Source organism: Dromiciops gliroides, chromosome 5, assembly GCF_019393635.1.
Source record: "Dromiciops gliroides isolate mDroGli1 chromosome 5, mDroGli1.pri, whole genome shotgun sequence".
Classification (NCBI taxonomy): Eukaryota; Metazoa; Chordata; class Mammalia; order Microbiotheria; family Microbiotheriidae; genus Dromiciops; species Dromiciops gliroides.
Genome location: NC_057865.1, coordinates 123402186 through 123424737, shown reverse-complemented (window position 1 = coordinate 123424737; position 22552 = coordinate 123402186). Strand labels below are relative to the sequence as shown.

General features: G+C 39.5%; 1 protein-coding gene across 1 annotated transcript; it reads right to left on the bottom strand.

Moving 5' to 3' along the window:
- Window positions 1-12557: 12557 nt before the first annotated feature.
- Window positions 12558-14669, bottom strand: TMEM229A (transmembrane protein 229A). The gene has a single exon (XM_043969285.1). The coding sequence runs from the start codon at window positions 14263-14265 to the stop codon at window positions 12823-12825; it is 1443 nt and encodes a 480-aa protein (XP_043825220.1). The 5' UTR covers window positions 14266-14669; the 3' UTR covers window positions 12558-12822.
- Between the last annotated feature and the right edge of the window lie 7883 nt (window positions 14670-22552).

Below are 22552 nucleotides of genomic sequence, written 5' to 3'. Positions count from 1 at the left end.
TCTGAACTAGGATAGAGGCTGTGTGAGCAGAGAGGAGACAAATACCAGAGACATGGTGGCAGAACCAACAAGATTTAGCAACTGATTGCATATATGGATGGGGGGGGGGTGAGGTAAAGTGAGGGGGTAGAAAATGACACTGAGATTGTGAGAGCCTAGGTGACTGGAAGGATGGTAGTGTCCTCAACAATAACAGGGAATTTATGAAAATAGGTAGACTTACGGGAAAAAAAGATAATGTCATAATATCTTTGATTCAGATCACAATTCATCAAACCCTGCTCATCCTATGTAATTTCCTCTGTCCCACCATATTGAGTCAGTGGAGAATGAAAATGAAAAGTTGAAGAAGTGGTGAAATGAAAATGAAAATCTTTCTCATTAATCACTATCCCCAAGCACAGAGCCCATCCTTCCTGGAGCACTTGCCTCTTGGGGCCTGCCTTTGGGGGCAGGCATTTCTGGAAAGGAGTGGAGCCAGAATTTTCCCAGTGACACTTGGACAGCTACTACAAGTAGCAGCTCTGAGAGACCAATAGTAGGTTCAGAAGGGTTGAGGTTGAGAGCATATTCCACATAGAATAAAGCAGAGTGGGAGAGTTTTGAGACACAAGGGAAGATATGATCATCCACAGTTGGTTATTGTAGCAAGGATAGGATGTGATTCTATTCCCACAATCTGAATGGTTAATCACACATCCCTTGGGTTCAGATCACATACCCTCTAGAGGGCCCTGGTCCTCCCTTTAAAGACTAATGTTCTGAATACAGAATATGAGTGTATCATGTAAAACATTTATCAGTAGAATAATTTTGCCTCAGTTTTATAATCTCCTTTTCCAATATGGACATACAAAATTAAAGAATCTCAGAGTTGGAAGGTACCTCATAGTTCATATAGTCCAACATATATCTGATCAAGATTCCCTGTTAAAAAATCTCTTCCAGTTGAGTATTCTATCTATTCTTGAAGACATTCAGTGATGGAGAACTCACTTCTTTTAGAGGCAGTCCATTTCACTTTCAGTCAACTCTCTTGGTTATAACATTTTGTTTTATTTGGGGAGGAAAGCAATTTGATTACAGAATTAAAGTAATTAAAGTAATTAACACTAAATGTATGGATGAAGATAGAGTTAATTCTTCCTGATTTTAAAATAATGTACATTTGAAAAGAAAAGTGTGCATGCCAGATAGGCTTAACTCTTCTAGGAGTCACTATTTGGTACAATGTTTGGAATAGAGAGGTTTTAAAAGTCTGGGATTAGGGGTGGGTCTCCAGCATTATGAATCCCCCTCCTGGATTACATCTTCAATATCCCCTTACCTCCCAAGCACAGGCATCAGCAGACTGTCACCCCACTTCTGCAAGGTTGATGACCTCTGATCTGCACTTAGTAACATCAGCACATTTGACACATTTATATTGATGCCAAGTTGTGCTACTCTGTTGATAGACCAATTAATGGGTCTGAGTGAATATAGCAATTGAAACAATTATCACAACCATTCTAATGAGAATATACTCAGCAATTAGGTCATTTAAATTTCTTTCTTTAATGGACTTGTTACTATGCAAGGGGTTAAAAAATAATTTTATTGATAACTACTGTTTTATATCACCTACATTTCCCAATTTATCTTTTCCTCTCTCAGAGGAAAGTGGGTGCCCATCAGTTGCATAGAAGTTCACAATAATATATACATTTTCAGACATGGTCAAAGTATGAATTTGTTTTACTTGGCTAAACTTATTTATTAAAATGGAGGGTTTAAATTTTAGTTGTTGCGAGAGTTTAGGTGTCAGATTAGGTGAGTAGTGATGATGTAAAAAAGAAGTAAAGAAAGAGAACATTGGTGAAACATTTAAAAATTCTCCTAGTGGAGAGAAAAGAAGGAAGTTCAGAAGGGGACACAGACAAGTAGAGCATTTCATTTGAAAACAAATACTGCAATAGAAGGTCATCATTTCATAAACAAGTCTTTTTTTGTTTCTTTGTATATTAAAAGGTTCATATTAATTGAAATTTATAGAGCCCATAATAAAAAAGAGAATTAGAAAACTTACAAAAAGGAAGTAGATATTGTTTGGTATAACAAAAAATTCTGAACAATGAATGAGCTTTCTGAAAATTGAATGGGCTTACTCACAGGAAATGAATTTGTCCCTGGATGTTTCAAGTGACTGATTGCTTGCCTGGTATGTTGTTGAAGACCTTCTTGATTCAAAATGGAGTTGGGCCTCTCCTTTTTCTTTCCAGTTCAAAGCTTATTGAATTTTTTGGCAATAAATTCAAGCTTTTTTATGAATGAACCTCAAGATTTTTGAGTAACTGAAAATAATGTAGTTAAGTTCAGTGGTCCTTTGGAATAACAGACTTGTTTTAATAACTACCTCTCTCAACATCTCTAAATATTTTCTTTGCCTAGAATACTTGCTGAAACAGGGAGGAAACAACTGTTCTTTAGTATTCTTACAAGTGCATTCTCCTAAAAAAGTAGCTTGTGGGGTCATGGCTTGACTGTGATGAATTAAAACATATCACATCCTCCTAATTGCTTCATGTGTTTGTATTTGGCCTTGACTTATCATTTTCCATGAGGTAATTTTTACTGGATACTGTAGCTTCTTAATATAAATGTGTGAAGACAAAAATGGGCCCAGGAATCTAGTTATAGATGTGTATTTTTTGTGTATACTTGAGCTATTTTGTGCATTTATTTTACTTGGAAGAAAAATGAGAGTTAAGTTTGCAAACAATGGGTGTAGCCACCTCTAAATCCATCATTTGCTTTTGCCTCATAAGTTACTAGAATTAGTGTGCAGTTTCTAAAATGATATAATTGATTTCTTTATTTTTTTTAGAAATCTTTCAGCCGTTCAAGATAGAGAGATATGTTGTCATGCTAGTTCATGCAATGAAAAGCATAGTCTACATAAGCATATTTTGAAGTTATTTATAGATTGTTAAGAAATGTATTAGAATTGGATACTTCTCAAAAATGGTTATAAATATCCTATGATCTTGATGGAACTGTGGTTGCTCACTATATCTGTTCTTTGATAATATACAGAAAATGACATTCTACTGCTGAACAATATCATAGAGTCTCATATCTTAACGCCTCTTCCATGACATCATGCAAATTGGCTGCAAGCAAAGATGAAATCTAAGGCCCTGTCTCAGCTACCATAAAGTGTTGGAGACACAGTGTCTGAGATAAAAAAATTCCAGAGCTTTAACCTCTGGAGTATTTGAATAAACAAGCTCTTTAAAAAATTCAAAAAAGGAAGTAAAAGCATTTAAGTAGGAAAACTTAGAACTGGGTGCTTATAATGCATTCCTGAATGGAGTTAGAGGATATTTGAAAGGACAAAGTTAGTAGGAAATTGCTCTTATTTGAAAAAATTTTCAATTCTTTCCTAATCCCTTGTCTTGACTTTTCTGAGTCTGTTCGAGAACTTGGAGCCTCTCTTGTAAATATGATCTCAGGTGCAGAGATAGGATCACAACTCTGTAACTCGAACAGATCTCAGGCACCATTTAATCCAACACTTACATTTTACAGATGAGGAAACTAATGAGAAAGGTTAAGTCTAAAAGTCATACACATAGTAAGTAGCATGAGTAGTATTTGAACATGGATCTCTAGACGTCAAAACCAATTTTCTTTCCATTGCCTCATGGTGTAAGAGCTTCTGGTGTTCCCTGAACTTGAAAAATATTTCAGAATTCTGATCTTACGTGATATAAAAATTGTGGCTAAGTAGCCAAAAATCTGATTTGCTATCAGCCCTGGTTTGCATAGGCCTTTACTAGCAAACATTTTCTTTTCTGCTTGCTCATGCTGAAGGTCCTAGTCATTGTGAATTCTTGCAGTTCATAATACTGCAAAACTTTATGTTTTGAGGAACTAGAGTCTCACCGAATATCTTTTTGGATGCTAGATAGCTGTGGCTTCTTGTTTCCTTTAAGATAACTTTAAATACATCTCTGGAACAAAATTTGGTTTTTTGAAGAACTGGGCATGAACTTACTTTAACCCTTTCCCTACCCTAAATTCCCTACCTTGACCTAAATAATTGGAAAAATATTAATTGATCTAGGATAAGTTGAGTCAATTTACTAAAATGACACTACAAAAATCAATACCAAAGGATTACTTATAGAGTTAGAAAAAATAACAAAGGGCAGCTAGGTGGCACAGTGGATAAAGCACCTGCCCTGGATTCTGGAGGGCCTGAGTTTAAATCCGGACTCAGATACCTGACACTTAGTAGCTGTGTGACCCTGGGCAAATCACTTAACCCTCACTGCTCTGAAAAACAAACAAAAGCAAAAGCAAAAACACACACATGAAATTCTTTGAGATAGTTTTAAATCCTATTGTTAGATACCACATAACTATTGGAATTCACTCTCCTCTCCCTCCCCTCCCACCTCCCCACTACTTTCCATCACGCCTTTATGTATGATCTTACTTCCACTTGAACATAAGATCCTTGAAGACAAGCAGGGTTGTCTTGCTTATAATATTTATAACCCTAGCACTTAGGATAGGCCTGGAAAATAAGAACTTAATAAATGGTCTACCTACCTATCCATCTATGCTGAAAGTTAGTGAGTTTTTCTTTACTGTCCTTCCTCATTAAACCAATATCCTTTCTATCTTCTGATCTCCCCTCATTTTATGAGAGGCAGTATAGTATAGTGGATAGGTCCCTGGACCTGGAGTCAGAAAAGACTTGGGTTCATATCCTATTTCAGACACTTATTACATGTGTGACCTTGGGTAAGTCATTTAACCTCTTGATGCCTCAGTTTCCTCATGTATAAAATAAGTGATATGGAATTGATGACCTTTAAATTCTTTTCCTGATCTAAATATGTAATTTCTGTTCAATGCAATTTAATAATCACATATCGAGTGCCTAGTATGTATAACGCACTGGAATAGGCACTGGGTATAGAAGGGTAAAAGTGAAAAATTCTTTGCCCTCAAAGATTTTATAATGTATGTATATATATATATATGCATACATACATGCATATATATGCATATGTACTGTGTTATAGATTATGTATATATAATGTATTATTGTATGTGTGTATACATATTTGTGTATATGTATATACATGTGTATATGTAGGTGTATATACACACACACACACACACACAAATAGGCATACAAAGAAATTAATACAAAGTAATTTTAAAAGGGAGAGAGAGAGTGCTAATAACTGGAAGGGGGCAGGAAAAGCCTGTAGCTCATGTGTAAAAAAACCCTTTGATGTGACCCTTGGATAGTATCCCCTTTTAGTGGGACAGGCTAAAATTACCATGCTGAGGGGACTTTTCCTTGGCTGAAACACAGCCTTGGCTCCTTGTCTACTACACTTCTATTACTGTTGCCATAGTTTGACTGAACTCTTTCTGGAGGCATCACAGTCCTTTTTTTTATCCTAATCCTGGTGAGGTTCTCTGAGGTCAGCGGATCTGTTTCAAGAAATGAGGTGCTATAAGAGAGAGAAATTAACTTGTAAGTGATAGACTAGAGGCATCTCTAGCACAAATGTGTTTTTAAACAAAGGGGGAAATGGTTTCTAGAAATTTTCACTGCATTGAAATTATATTTTCCTGGAAAAATAGAATTTAGACTATGTATTAGTTTCTAAAAGTCTTCATACATTATTGAGAAATGTGATTAATAACCATCACTTTCACATAGTACTTCCTTTAAATAGAGCATCTCATTAAAGTCTTTTAATAACCCCATCAGAGAGGCACTATAAGTTTTTTTATTCTAATTTTATAGATGAAAAAACTGAGAATCAGAGAGATTAAATGACTTGTCTGTGATCATAAAATTATAAAGTGTTGGGAACAGGATTCAAGCCTAGGTTTTCCTCCATCATAGTGATATACTTTGCCATAGTACATCTCAATAAATACTGAATCTAAGCAGCCAAATATGTTATAATTTTGTAGCTCATTTTATCACCACTAAGTCTCAGTATTAAAAGCAAAAATAGAACTTTCATGAGATAAAATGTGAAAGAGCAAAGATGAAAATTAAATGCTTTTGTATAGCCAGTTCTACCCCAGAAGTTGGCTGGATGATAATCTGTTAGAACATTTTTGCATAAAACTAATAAAGAATCTCTATCAGAAGTGGGAAGCACTTCCCATTGGTGGCTTGTGCCTGAAGGCCATTACTTTTAGTGGTGGGCAGTTCCCTGATTCTAAATGAAACTGGATTAAGACCAATTTTAGTGAATAAATGGCCACTAGGAAAACTACCACTTTTTGTTGGCTCCCCTAGCACTGAGGCTAAAAAGAGAGAAAGTTGGCAGTAGAAGTATTTCTTACCAGGGCAGGATGTTAAAGGAAAGAGACAAAGGAGCCTCCATTCAATATTTAACCATTGATTTGGCACGTTTTTATTAAGACCCTGTTATGTTCAAGGGACTTTTCAAGGGAAGATATAAAAGTGACTGAGATATAACCCTTACCATCAAGAAACTGATAGTCAAGTATAGGAGATGACTCATACACAATACAAAATAGAATATAAATGTGTAAGAGAAGTAAAAATAAGGTACTATGAGAGGTAGGAGGGGGAGGTTCCTTCTGGTTGGGGGAACAGGGAAAGCTTCATGTAGGAGGTGGTATTTGAACCTGAAAGATGAGTAAGATTACACCAGGCTGAAAGTGAAGGAATTCCAGGCATAGCAAAAGACTTGGGTGAAGAAATGGAGGTATAAAAACATCAAATCCTTATTGCTATATGATCACCTTTTCTTCTATCTCTGATGTGCTCACACTCCCCACAGTGGCTACTTCAGATCTTTTCTCTTCTTAAGTCCACAGTTCTGATCCCAAATACCCCGAAGTCCATGTTCTCAGTTCCCTATGACTTTATCTCAGTAGACACTCAGGTTAACAACTCTGTTCAAGTCAAACTTAGATTGCCAAACTCAATGGCCTTTTTTCAGCTCTCATCCTCTTTGAACTTCCTCCAACATTTTGTACTATTGACACCCACACTTTCTGAATGTTCTTTCCTTTCTTGATCTCTGTGATACTGCTATCTTTTATCCCCCTCCCTTATTGTTCTGGTCTTATCTTTCTCCTTTGCTTATTTATCACTCTTCTTCTGTCCATATGTGTAGATGTCCCCTATGTCCATCTTCAGCTCTTTCCCCCCCTCTTCATTCTCTCCCTTGGTGAGTCCATTTATTTCTGAGGTTTTAATTATTTATTACCTTTATTTACTCAAATCTATATAGTCAGTCTTTATTCCCCATCCTCTGAACTTTACTCTTCTAGGAATTATCTGCTAAGCATCTCCATGTGGATATCGTATAGGCAACTCAAATATGGTATATCATTAAACTTATTCATCCTGTTAATGGTACCACCATCCTCCTACACATTCAGATTGAAAACATTGGAATCATCTTTGATTCTTCCTTTTCCTTTATTACCCACATTTAACCAATTGCCAAGACCTAGACATTCTGTGTATGTCTTCTCCCTTTTCATGATGCTACTCGAGTTCAAACCCTCATCACCTTTCATCTAGATTATTGTTAATAGCTTCCTTTCTGGTCTCTTTGATTCTGAATCTCTATTATCTCTAATTTATTCTTTATGCAGCTGCCAAAGTAATTTCCCAAATCACAGATCTGCCCATGTCCCTTCTCCCAAATCCTTCAGTAGTTCTCTATTCTTAGAGTAAAATTCAGTCTTTAGCCTGACATTTAAGACCATCCACAATATATGACTCTATCTTGTCTTTATGCCTTTATTACTCATGACTTCTTACTTCATATATTCTAAGCAAAACTGCATTTCTAGTTCTTAAGTTGATATTACATTCCTTTTGTCTCCAAGCATCCATGTTGTACAGCCACCATTCCTAGAACAAATTCCTTTCTCATCTCTGCTTTTCAGAACCTTCCTCTTCCTCTAAGGTTCTTCCTCTAAGGTTTCATTCAAGTGTCATTTTCTCTGTGAATTTTTCCTTGAAACCTTCAGCTACAAGTATTTTTATTTGCCCTCATATTTTTCTAAGGCACTTTGTCTGGATCTCTCCTTTGCTCCCATCAAACCTTACCTTTTATTATATATACCTGTGTATATAATATATCTATTACCCCTCCCACTATAATTCCCTGAGGGCCAGCTCAGTCTTAAAAAAATTCCCAGTAAAACTATAAAACTGTGCATACCCTTTGATTCAACAATACCACTACAAGGTCTATATCCCCCCAAAAGATAAAAGAAAATGCAAAAATATTTATAGCAGCTCTTTTTGTGGTATCAAAGAATTGGAAATTGAGGGGATGTTCATCAATTGGGGAATGGTTGAACAAGTTATGGTATATGATTGTAATGGAATACTATTGTGGTATAAAAAATGATGAGCAGAATGATTTCAGAAAAACGTAGAAAGACATACAAACTGATGCAAAGTGAAGTGAGCAGAACCAGGAGAACATTGTACACAGTAATAGCAATATTATATGTTGATCAACTGTGAGTGATTCAAGATAATTCCAAAAGACTCATGATGAAAAATGTTATCCACCTCTAGAGAAAGAATGTATGGAGTTTGAATGCAGATTGAAGCATGCTCTTTTTCACTTTTTTTCATCATGGTTTTTTTTTTTTCTTGGTCTATGTTTTCTTTTACAACATGATTAATATAGAAATAGGTTTTGCATGATTGCACATGTATAGCCTAAATCAAATACCTTCTCAGATTTGGAGAAAGGGAGGAAGGGAGAGAATTTAGAACTCAAAAATAAAAAAAAGGTTAAAAGTTATTTTGCATGTAAATGGGAAAAATAAAATGTTAAAAAAACTTCCCCGCATAGCATCCCATGTATTTTGCAAAATGGCAAGAAGTCTATTTTGGCAGAAGATTTAGGTTGGAGGTTTTAAAGTCAGGCTAAAGACTTCATTTTATTGGCAATGAGAGTGTTTTGAAGGTTTCTGAGGGCCTTATTGACTTTATCCTTATTTGCTGTCCCCAGAAAAGGAATCTGTACTTCACTACTACTACTACTACTACTACACTACTACTACAACTACACATACTACTACATATATAGTATATATATGTGTATGTATATGTGCATATTCATGTACATATTTATATGTAGCATGTATAATCTCTAACTCAATGTATAGTGGAAGCATCAGCATAGCACAGTGGATAAAGGACTAGACCCTGGCCTTTTAATCAGGAAGATGTAGGTAGAGGTCTTGCCTCTCACACATACTGACTGAGTGACCAGGGGAGAGTCATTGAACTTTTCAGTGACCCAAACAACTCTCTAAGAATTCCAGCTACAGAGGAGTTGCTGCTGATTTGAATCAGGAAGTTTCCACACCAGGGAGCTTCCAACACTGTTGAAAGCCCAGTTCTGAAAACAAAAGAAACTCACAAAAACCAGCTTAATGGAATATATAATGCATAGGATTTTTCAGTGCGGTGATGCATAAGATATATAAAATTAATTTAAAACCCAGTGTATTTTTATGTTGCTGCCTTTTAATATAGGCAAAAATAGATTTTAAAAACTGCTTTCAGACATTACACTGTGCTTGTTTGTCATTCCAAGTCAAGATAACTTCCTTTCCATTGTTATTAATTTCAGGTATACATTACTGAAAAAGGAAATGAAGCCAATTGTTTCTTTGAACTTCTTTCTCCCATCCTCTGAAGCAGAACCAGGCAGATCCTGCTTATCATTTCAAAAATAGTTAAGATTACTTTACAAAAATGCGAAGTTTGTTCATTTAGCTATGTTTCCTACACAACAAGAGACTTCCTAAGCTGTATTCATTGAATGAAAGTTTATGTATGGAAACTGTTAAATATTGACATAAAATATCAGAAACTGAATAAACTACATTATAGCCAGTCAGTCAAACTATGATCATGTATGTGAGTTTTATACCTATACATATTACTACAAATAACATTTCACGATGACAAGGTTTTTGGGAAAATAGAACTAGTACATATTACTGATATGAGTCTCAGATTCAATTTCCTTTTACCTATCAATTTCTTTAATGAGGAGAATGTTGTAAACAGCTTTTGCCGTAACATAGACAACTTATGACCACTGGTGATGGGAGATAAAAAATAATATGGATAATTAAAATTCACAAGGAATTGAAAATATTTTGATTGCTATATTTCCTTATCAGACTTTGAATACTACTGCTACCAAAAAGTTATATAATTGTCTAGTTTATTACTTCCTTTCTCTAGTTTTCCTTTGGGTGTAGATAGGTAGGTAATAACAGTGAAATGGCATTTAAGCACAAATCTGAACACATTTAAAAATAAATAACATTGGATCGAGGAGCCTTGGATAACCCACAGTTCTGATAATAACTTAGTGAATAAGAGCTGTCGCCATATAGATCTGGTAAAATGATAACTGCTAGTGAATTATTATTTCATAGAATCATAGAGCTGAAAGGGGATGCCTACTTTAGCTCCTTTTATTTTGCAGAAAGTAGAAACCTGGAGAGGTTAAGTGACTAGACCTTAAATTGTGGAACTGAGTTAGTGACAGATTTGAGATTTGAATCCAGGACTTCTGATTTCCAACAACAACAAAACATCATTGTCTTCACAGATATCTTGTTGATAGATGGATACTCTAGCTGATATTTTAACTTGGAGGTCTAATGAGTAGGCTCTATGAACTTCAGCAGTTTTGTACATAACAAATAATAACAGCATTATATAGAGCTTTAAGGTTTGGGAAAACACTTTTTGACAAAAATTATCTCATTTGATCCTCGCAACCACCCTGTGAGTTAAGTGCTATTTTTAACCCCATCTTACAGATGAGGGAATTGAGATGTAAAGAGGATAATTGACACAAGAAATTAAAGATGCTTATGTAGTTCAGTTATACCACTTGGCCCTAGATAGAGACAAGTGGTGATTTCAGGAGCAGTTCCCTTCCTTATATCCACTGAACCATTTCGCTAAAACCCAGGCAGCTAGGGTTTAGTAGTTTGCTTTCTTGCATTTTACCTGTATGTCAATTCATTTCAAGTAAACAAATAAGGCACTGGGAGTACAGACAAAAATGAGCAGTGCCTGCCCTCAAGCCACATACATTTGCTTGGGTTTGATCAAATGTGGCAAATTTTACTTTACCCAGTAAATCAATGTAATACTGAGGATAGGTGAGGAAAACTGAAGTCAAAGAATTTATATGTAAACAAGTGTGTTTAAATAAAACAACATTTATATTTTAAAACACTTTCAGATCTTCCTATCTCTGTAATGAGCATTGAGATGGTTTTGATTAATTTTATGTAGTATGTATTAAGCACTGGTCTATCCTCCTCCCCCTGGATTTAACAACCCCTAGAAAGGTCATTTTTTTTTTTGTGGGGCAATGGGGGTTAAGTGACTTGCCCAGGGTCACACAGCTAGTAAATGTCAAGTGTCTGAGGCCAGATTTGAACTCAGGTACTCCTGAATCCAGGGCTGGTGCTTTATCCACTGCGCCACCTAGCTGCCCCAGAAAGGTCATTTTTAATTAAACAAGTTTTCTTGGTTTTTGCAAAATGGTTTTTTTCTCTATTTCATTTATTTAGGGATGAATCACAAAAATCCACTGATTTATCTGAAGCATTGATTCATCAGGCCTATGTACCCTAGGGGTCCCAGATAAAGTGATACACTTTCAAAGAAGTTATGGAGCAGGTATAGGCCAGATGATAGGTCTGTGTTGATATCTAACAGTGTAGGTCTATGTAACCTTGGGCAATTCACTTAACCTCTTCTGAGCTCCAGTATCTTTACCTGTAAAATCAAAGAGTCAGAATAGACAATCTAGTCCTTTCCAATTTTGAATCCTATGAATTTATGGTAAGTACTTTAGTCTTCTGGGTTTTTGTTTCTTCTCGGGATCATAGTAGTATCATGGATTTTTGAGCTTGACCTAGAAAAAGGGCCTCGCAGTAAGAGTCCTTTTGAAGGAGATTCTCATTGCTGGAAGTATGCATTTTGTTTTATAGCACATTTTTAAAAAATCAAGCATAGATAAAATGATATTTTATCAACTTTAATACACTTGGTGTTTAAGGCTAACCAACACTGGAAAGCAGTCATTTCCAAGATGGAGATCAAATGTCTCAACGCAGTGTCAACTGTCTGAGCTGTTGGGAAAGACTTCTTATTTAGATACTCTTCTTAGGGTGTATTCCCACATTTATCAGTTTCCTTCCACTTAAATGCTAGACAGAGGCACTTTAAGAGTTACAAGCTGCAATTTCATGTGTACAGGTCAGTGAATTTCAGCAGGCATTGGTGACATGGAAAGTAGCAGACTGGATTAATATTTAAAGGAAAATTAGAAAACTTTACTAAATCTTTCGAAAGTTATTGGTCTTTCATTGGAGCACTTCCCATTTACAAGGTTAGTAGCTGTCACTGATGTACACACAAGTAAGTGCAAACCACAGCTTTCAGTCTTTAAGGTAGGAAGGTGTGTGTGTGTGTGTGTGTGTGTGTGTGTGTGTGTGTGTGTGTAGTAAAAGTTTTAAGAGTTAAATACTTTGAGTTAGCATTCCTCTCCAAAGTGCCATAATTCAAAGTACTATATTACCCATAGGTTCAAAACACCCAGAAAATCAAAAGTGTAAATAAAACATGTTTAAAGAGACTTTAGTAAAATGTATAAAAAGTAAAAGATTAAAAAACACTCCCCCCACCCCTTCTTAAACTTCCTTTAAAAAATATCCCGGGACTTCCACTTATTATTTTCTGTTTCATTTAGCTGGTATGTATTGTACACGCCACAACACATTAGACAGCAGGTCCTGGTAGAAGCTAAGAAATATCCAACCCGGCAAATACATCAAGGTGATGAGTCCCATGAAATTCAACGGATAGTGAGAGTAGTCCCACGAGCATCCCCCACACATGCGGAGTCCCAGTCCCCAAGACAATTCCCACGTGTAGATGAAGAGAACGTAGATGGGAATCCTCTTACAGGTGCCCCAGCCTCGGCTGTAGTGCAAGTAGAAATACAGCTTTTCCACCACGAAGCTGCAGCTGCCGTACATAAGAAAAGACCAGAGCGAAGTGTGACCGTTGATGGCCCCGTCCTCCGGCCCCAGGAGGTTAAAGAAGAAAGTGAAAAAGATCTCATCTAGGAAACCGTGCATCCCAAAGAAGAGAAAGCGGAGGAGATCAGGGAGTCCTTGTCTGGGAGCTCCCCCGACCACCCTGGCGCCCCGGGGCCGCCCGCTGTTGGGCGCCGCAGCTGTCCGAGAGCCGGACGACGGAGAGGGACCGCGCCACGGTGGCTGTGGCGGTGGCTGCGGCTGCGGCTGAGGCTGTGGCTGCGGGCGGCGGTATCGCAAGCGCAGGAACCTCTTGAGAAACACTTGGGAGTAATAGACTGCCAGCACATACTGGAGAGCCAGATCCAGCGCTCCCGGCGCCGCTTCGCCCAACTGCCGCCCCCCGTGGCTTATCAGCAGCAGCGCCTTGCCCACCAGGGTCTGCAGCCCCAAGTGGGCCGAAGGGTACAAGAGGAAATGAAAGGCGAAGCTGCTCGGACAGTGCCGCCGCTGCAGGTAGACCTTCTCCAGGGCAAACTGAGTGAGCGAGTGCAGCAGACAGTGGTAGGGAGTGGAGAAGCCCAGCATCTTCAGGTCGGGGCTGTGGAGGAAACCCCGAACCGAGGAAATGAGCACGTCCAAGGTGATGCCGTGCATCCCGTAGAAGTAGAGGCGCATCCAGGCTGGGAGTGTCGTGTCTTCGGCCCCGGGAGCCCCGGGGGCCCCGGGGGCTTCAGCAGTGGACAGCGTCCCCGGGCAAGCGGCAGTAGCCGGGGCCCGGGGCCCCGCTTTACTGACAGCTACAGCTTTGCTGCTGGGGACTCCAACTGGGTTCCAGGCCGGCTCCGGGGGCTTCCCGAGACGCCGAGGAGCGCCGACTGCATCCCTGTCGCCGCGGGCCATCAGTTCTGAAGCATTGCCTAGCCCCGAGCCTCTCTCGCCATCGGGTGAGTGGAGCCGTTGGGCCGAAGCGGGGAGCTCCGGGCCGGGTCCTGGCCGCTGCCTGCAGGGGTTAGGGCAGAAGCCTCCATCTCCTCCGCGCTCCGCCGAGCTACCTCTTCCTTCTCTTCCTCCTCCTCCTCCCCCTCCTCCTCCTCCTCCTCCTCCTCCTCCTCCGAGCCGCTGGTGCCGCGGGAGCGACTGCATCTCCGGGGCTTGCTGTTGATTCCTCCCGGCGGGGCTTCGCGCTGCCAGCTGCCTAGGCGCACTCCTCTTTTGCTCTGCTCTTCTTTCCAACCCCCGGGGATGGGGTTGACTCTGAGCTGCAGTCGACCCTTTCCCGTCCAGTCCAAGCAGCAGACTCGGGGCAAGGTCTCCTCTCCCCGGGGCTCACAGTGCGAGGCCTAATGCCGCCGGCTGGTCGGCTGCGGGAGCTCGGCCCCAGCTAATCAGAAGGCGGCGCGCAGGCTGCAGGGAGAAATACAGAGAATTTCACAAACCCTTTAGCTCCAACCCCACAGCCGCCGCCAAGCTCCCTCAGCAGACACTGGGAGCGTAATGTGAGATGCTTACACACTCCCCTGCTCGCTCTAAGCCTTTTTCACATGCCTTCCTTTTCATCCCTCTTGCCCCCTCCTCCATCCAGCCTCATCCTTCCCTCTAGGTTCACACTTCCCTCTGACCCGCCCCTAAGCCCCCATTTCAGCTTATGAGGCCGAGTTTGTTTGTCAAGAGCTCTGACATCTGGCTTCCTTTCCTCCTCTTGACCCTTCCTTTAGTGTCCTAGCTCCCCGATTCCTTCCCCACCCTTAGGTGTGCCTGAGTACACATATACAGAATTACAGCAAAGGGTGTTGAGGCACAGGCGATGTCTGAAGTGGAGATTTCCTAACAGGTGTATATGGCAGGGTATTTCCTGGAATGGGGTCATGGGGCCAGGGCCTGGTTGGCAGGGATGAATGGCTAAGTGCCACAGACCAAAGCTTTGGGCTGGAGACCAAACTACAGTACTATATTTTTAATGTACCTTCTGAAGGCCAACTCTGTTCTAAATATTTGTCCTAGCAAATGAACCACCAGTCCTGTTCTACTAAGAGGACTTAGAGAGTAGCACCCCCCTCTCCATATTCCATAATTTCTGATAACATTTCTCCCAGTTCTTAATTCACATTCTTAACATATCAATTTGTCCTGGAACAATTCTTTGTGTGTGTGTGTGGGGGGGTGCATCCCTTCCTATTGCTTTTTTTTTCCCTTTATCTTGTGCCAATTTCCTATGACAATAAAAGGAACAGGGAAAAATAATCTTAGGTTAATCTCTCTCTCTCTCTCTCTCTCTCTCTCTCTCTCCCCCAAGCATCTTTATTTTACTTAGGAAAGGCAGGCCCAGACAATTTGTGACTTGTCTAAGGTCACCCAGTTCCTAAATTGTGGAGATGGAGCAGCTTGGGAATCAAGACAGGCTATGGTCTTGCTCTCCCATGTATTTACGTGGTGAACTTGGACAAGTCTTTTAACTTCTTTAGGTTTCTTCATACATGGAATTCTGAGCTGTGAGGTCTGGCACTTTAGTTCCTTTCCTTCCTCTTTCTGAACCCGACACCTTTAGATTTTTTTTTTTTTTACCTTTAGATTTTGAATCTCAAACTTGGATAATCTTGTTCTTCTGATTGGTCAGTGAGGGAATGGGAGGAGGAGGTCGGGGAGGAAAAGTTGAAGAAGTTGCCAAGGAGTTTTACCTTCTCAGAGTGATTTGCATAGTATCCCTCCCCAACTAGGAATCCCTTCCTTGTGCCTATGTTCACATGTCTAGCTAGCGACTGCCCTAGCAGGCCCTGGAGTGCTTTGGGACCAGAGAAAAAGGGGTGGAAGTGGAATAGATAATGAAAGTGATTTATTTGGATGTGGATGTGGGCTAAAGGAAGGAGACAAGCATTCATTGCCTATTGGGCTCCAGGCCCTTTACAAATATTTTCTCACTCAATCTTCACAACCCTGTGAGGTAGGTGCTATTATTATCTCTATTTTATAGGAGAGGAAACTGAGGCAAGGCAGAAGCTTGTGACTTGCCCAAGGTCATAAGCTAGTATGTAGCATGACAGAATTTGAACTCTGGTCTTCCTGACTCCAGGCCCAGCACTCTATTCAATGGTTTGGAATCTAAACTTATGACCTAAAATAAAATCTCCTTCCTCTTTTTCTGGCCTATAATATAAAGCACATCATAAGTACTTGTTGATGAATTGATTTTCTCTGCTCTATTGACTTCTCCAAGTTAAAATCACAGAATTTTGGAACTCAAGGAGACCTTGGGAATTAGGATTGGGAATCCAGCCCCTTCATTTTACACATAAAGAGAAAAATGCCCAAAGAGGTCACATTACTAGTTCATGGCAAAATCTGGGTTTCCTGATTCTCAATCTAGTGCTTCAGTTCTACAATTTAGATAGCCGTGTAACCACTGACAAACCATTACTACCCTAGGCCTCTGTTTCCATATGTATAAAAATGGGGCTTGATTAGATTTCTTAAAGGTTCTATTTTTAAATTCTGTTCCCAGCCATCCTGATCCTTAAGTGTTTAGTGAAGACTAGTGTTTTTCACTGAGTTGTACCTCAGTCTAAACAGTGTCCCAGGATCAGCTATTAATTTCTAGGCAGACGTTTGGACAGGAGGACATCTTGACAGTTTGGATCTGGAGAAATCATATTCTTAGCAGTACCTTCTTCCATGCCATTCATTCTCCCTCCCCTTCCTCTCTCTTTCTTTCCCTTTCTTCTTGTAGTTGTTTCCTTGAAATTTGGCAGTAAAAAGATGAGAAAAATGTTATGATGTTGCCAATATGATATAAAACTGGTTTATAAAAAGTTTACTTACTTGAGATTTTTTTTTTTGTGGGGCAATGAGGGTTAAGTGACTTGCCCAGGGTCCCACAGCTAGTAAATGTCAAGTGTTTGAGGCTGTATTTGAACTCAGGTCCTCCTGAAGCTAGGGCCAGTGCTTTATCCACTGTGCCACCTAGCTGCCCCATACTTGAGAAATAATTAATAATAATAATGATAATAACTATTATTATTATTTAAAAGTGTTACTCTCTGAAATCCTCTAAGACTCATGACTATCTAATGCTTTCTTTCTAATTTGAAAAGCAGGTGCTTATTTGCACTGGTAGGGTGTTACCATTGGGAATTTACTACTACCAGTAAAATCATAAATCTAACCTTTCCAACCCCTCTGCCCTCTCTTAAAAATGGTTAAAATACCCCCATGTCCTGCCTATTGACAGTCACTGGTGCACTCGTGTGACATTTAGATGTCAAGGACAGAAGTCTGTTAGTACACACATCAGAATAGCTGCTTTGTACAGACAAGCCCAGTTGTCAAAATACCTGAAGCAAATAACTATGAAACGAGGTGAGCATCATAATAAAAAAAGCAACAAAACCCATTTATTGAACACAATGATGTGCCAGCTTCCACTAACTTCCTGTACTGATACCTCAGCTGGACAGATTTATGACCCTGGATTCTTGAAGGCTGGGCCAACAGAAAGAAGCCCTCTGGCAGGTCCTATTCAATGTGGGAAGGTTTTGGGTAGATTCCAGGGCATAAACTGTTCATCCATTGTCTGAAGATCAACTCAGTGAAGTTTGGAAGACTCCAAGATAGTAAATTTTTCTGCCGCAGAAACTCTTCTGCAATTTTTTTTTTCTAGAAGAATCATTCTGTGGTTACTTCTTTCATTTTCTTTTTTTTTTTTAATTATTCTTTTTTTTTTTTTTAGTGAGGCAATTGGAGTTGCGTGACTTGCCCAAGGTCACACAGCTAGTAAGTGTTAAGTGTCTGAGGCTGGATTTGAACTCAGGTCCTCCTGAATCCAGGGCTGATGCTCTATTGACTGCGCCACCTAGCTGCCCCCTTCATTCACTTTTTGCTGTTTTTATTACATTATTGGGCATCTTTGTTGTTGGCTTAGGATGGTATGGGGTAGCCAAACCTAGGCTAACTCTTAACCTACCATCTTCCTTCCATGTCAGCCTCCATGATCTTCCTGCCTTAGCAGCTCTTGAAAACTATCTGCTAAATTATAGAAATATTGAGATCACTGGTAGTGGAGGTACTAGCTATACCAAAAAATGTCACAGATCTTTGAAATAAGTATATAAAGTGCCATATGCTGAGTCTCAAAAATGTATGCTGTCATCTTTGTCTTAAAGAAGTTTATCATCAAATTGAAATTATATAAAAGCAGCATGGCAAGAAGCCTTGAAGTTCATAGGATCACAGTTTGAGATAGTTGGCAAGGACTTCAGAATCCATTTAGTCCAACCTCCTGATTTTCCAGATGAAAGTACTGAGGGAAGTTAAGTGACTAGCCCATGGTCACCCAGGTAGAAAATAGCAGAGCTGGGATCTGAAATCAGATTTTGAAAGTACAAAATTGCTATTTTAACCCAGAAAACTCTTCATTATAATATAAATGTAGCCAGATGTCCACATATTAAATGACAGGCTTATATTTTAGTGATTTTAGTAGCCATAACTTTGTTGTCAGGGGAGTTCCCTCATCAATGTAGACTATAATGTCATCAAGCCTTGGTAGATAGTCTTGATGAGTTGTTTTGGGGAAAAAAAGGAAAGAAAAAGCTAACAAAAAGGAGAACAAGAACAAAAACAAGAAAGAATCCCTTGATCAAAATTCTGTTAATAAGCATAGCCATGAAATGAGAATGGCTTAGGTGTCCTGGCACATGCTCTGTCCACAGGCATGGTAATAAGTCTTTCTTTATGACTCACATATAGTTTCTCTTTAATGATCACACTTGGAGCCTTTCTAGCTTGGTAGGTTCTGACAGAGCTTGTACTCCTTTGACATAGATTTTATTCACCCTGCTGACTTCTAGGCACTGGTGAGACATTGGCAGAGTAGGTTAGTGAAATAATCTGAGTGAAAAAGTTGAGTGATCTTTATTTTGTGTTAAGGCACCAGAGTAGAATAGATTAGCTTCCCCCCAAAATACCAACTCAACCCAAAAGTCCTTCAGTCTTCTGTTCATTAATTTTTCAAAATTATGCCAGGAGAAGTCAAAGGAAGCCATGAGAATTCTAGTTTTATAATCAGTGAAGTGTTTAACATAGTATATCAGTTGTATTAAAATGTTCTCATTTCCTGGTCTGCTTTTTTCAGAATACCTGCTTGTTATACATCTTGATTAGGATGAAATATAATGGATGTTTATTTTCTTAAATTGGACCAACACTTAAAGAAACACGTAAAATGTCAAAACGTAAAACTTAATTATTCCTTGTTGATGTGTTCTTTTTGATGTGTTTCATTCTCTCTCTCTCTCTCTCTCTCTCTCTCTCTCTCTCTCTCTCTCTCTCAATATCTCTCACAATCTTGAGAAAAATGCTTCTGAACCTTTATTTGTCTGCTTTAATGTTCTCTTGATTCTTCCTTGTCAAAATGAAATTTAGTCATTACTTATGCCTCCTCCCCAAATTTCCAAAGAGGTTTACCACACTTTTAAAGCTTATGTCATCTCTAAAAAAATGGTTTGAATCATTCTTCAAATGGCTCAGAAATCTGCTCTATCATTCCCCTCCGTCCCCCCTCTATGATTTTACAGAGTTCCTTCCTTCTCCTCGTTTTGTCTTTTTCTGAACCCTTGAGAAAATTAAGGGACATTATAGTAATATTGGAAAATCTTTCCAGAGGTTCTCTTTACTTGTCCCCCTTGTGGTATTTTTTCCTGCCCTCCTCAGTGTTAACTCCATGACTTCTAGGCCCCTTTAGTGTTAGAAGCTTGGGAGACATGATGAAAAGGGGAAGACAGAAGCAAGGAAATATTTCCTACTACCTATATCCTACCATTGTGCAGACAGCTGAGGGGGAAGCAAGGGAGACATTTTTAAGGGGCAGTATTTAGGGATGTTAGGAAGCAGCCAAAACACTGGTGGTGTGGAGGTTGCCTGATGGCTTGAATGCAGCAGTATGGAAGGAGAGTTGGTAGTTCCAGTGAATACATTCTGGAGTGAGTAGGAAAAGTGTTGAGAGAGTGATTGTGGTTAATGATTTTCAGACAAAGGAGGCCTAGTGTGAGGTGGAGAGCCAAAGCAGCTGGGAGACTTTGACAGCCTTGGGGTACTGAGCTCAGCAGTGCATTTGGGATTTTGCATGAGTGGAGAGAGAGAGAGAGAGAGAGCGCATGCCTGGGAGTGAGGATGAAACTGAGAGTTTGAACAGCTGTGGCATGCTGTTTTGGGAGAATCCAGAGAGAAAGAAGTAGAGTGAAGTGAGAGGGGGTGAGCCCACTGATTTGGTTAGGACTTGGTTTCTGGTTGCTATCCCTTTTCCCTCCCAGTCATTCATTCAACAGCTAGGTAACACAGTGGATAGAGCACTGGCCCTGAAGTTGGGAGGAGGAACTGATTTAAAATCTCACCTAAGACATCTACTAGCTGTGTGATTTTGGTAAGTCACTAACCCTAATTGCCTCAAACATCCAGGGCCATCTCCAGTCATCCTGTTATCTATCTTGCCACTGGACCCAGATGGCTCTGGAGGAGAGAGTGAGGTTGGTGACTTTGCACAGTCCTCCCTCACTTAAATCCAATTCACTGCAAGCCATGATATCACCTGATGTTGTGGTCTTCTTCAAGAATGAAGAACAAACAACAACAAGACTCATTCAACAGGAATTTAAGTTCCTACTTAGTGCCAGTGTGTTAGGTGCTGAGGACACAGAGTCAAAAATGAAATGATCTCTGCCTTTCAAGGAACTTATATCCTTTCAGGGGAAACAAAGTAAATGCAGAGCACACACAATTTATGAGAATAAAAGGCTCAAAGGTCAGATTTTGTCTAATTGAATTCTTCTGAATCAGGAGCTGTTGAATTCACCTCTGAATTTTATCTCATAAGGATAATATCCAGGTTGAATGGGAGTACTGTACTTTAGGTGCTTGGCAGAGCAGAAAAAAATGCTGGATTTTGAGTCAGAGGGGCAGAATTTGAATCCTACTTCTGCCACTCATCACCTATGGGACCTGCCTAATTTTCCTCATCTATAAAATGGGAATATAGGACTACATGCCCTTTGATCATCCCCTCAGCTCTGAATCTATGATCCTATGAGCTTAATACCATCGTGTCCTTTCACTGTGTCTCACCAGGTCTCCTAATATTTATCGGACTATTCTTTCAAATACCTGGAGGTTTTTCAGAATAGAACCGTTTCCTTGAAGTATGCCTAGTAACTGTTCAAAATATTAAGCCATTACTCTGGACTTCTAAGAGACAGGGTGTCCATTGTAATACTTTATTAAAAAAATAATAACAGTCACCTTTTAACCAAGTTGATTTCTCTGGAGTTTGATTCAAGATAAGATTTTTCTGTGGGCCTGAGAGTTTTTGAAGCTACTATCCTTCCAAGCTAGTTTCAAGACTGTGAGCTCCTTGAGAGCAGAGACTGTCTTTTGCCTTTCTTTGTGTTCCTAACACTCAGCAAAGTGTCTGGCACATAGTAGGTTCTTTAAAAATACTTATTGACTGCCGATAAATGAAGAAGCCAATAGCTTTGTCTTTTAATAGCATAATACGAAGCAAATGAAGCAAGAAATCTATCTCCTTTTGATTTTGGAGATTGGATATCCATCATCAGGGAGCACATTGGGTTGTGCTGGAAGGGTAGTTGATTTGCAGAGACAGAAGCTATAGTTGTTGCTAATAATCCTAATGAGGGAACAAGTTTCTGTTCCAGTCTGGGAGGAATATACATAAACAAGTAAAAGCAGAAAGAGCCCAGACTTCTGTGTTGGTTTTTCTAAATTGGCCATAGTCTGTGGCTACAAAGCTGATTGTGTTGGAAAGAGAGAGAGCAAGGGAGCCAGGAGAGAACTCAGTGTGACTCTGGGACGCCTGGTAAGGTGAATGGTTTTCCTTGACTGTCTATTTTTGTCTTCTCTTGCATTATGTTTTCCTGGAAAAAGCTTTGTGTTGGGCTGAGAGAAGAGGTGAAGGATATAAGCATTTATATAGTGACTACTATGTGCTAGGCACTGTATTACCTAATAGTACCAATAAGAAGGGCAGTGATGAAGTTGTGTCTTAAGGTCAATGACAGCCATGCCCTTGAAAACAACACCTTCTGAGTCTTTCATTATTCTCTCATGTGTGTCCATATAAACATTAGAAGAACATAGTGGTTAGTATTTTCAAGACCAGGAGAAGGCATTTAACTCATGGAAAATCTAGGAAATATTTTTGTAATGGGTACATTTTATATTGTGTACAAATATCTGGTGGGTGACAAACACCTTTGGTATAGAAGATAGAATGTTGGACCTGGAATTAGGAAAACTTTGGTTAAAACTCCACATTTAAGGGGCAGCTAGGTGGCGCAGTGGATAGAGCACCGGCCCTGGAGTCAGGAGTACCTGAGTTCAAATCCGGCCTCAGACACTTGACACTTACTAGCTGTGTGACCCTGGG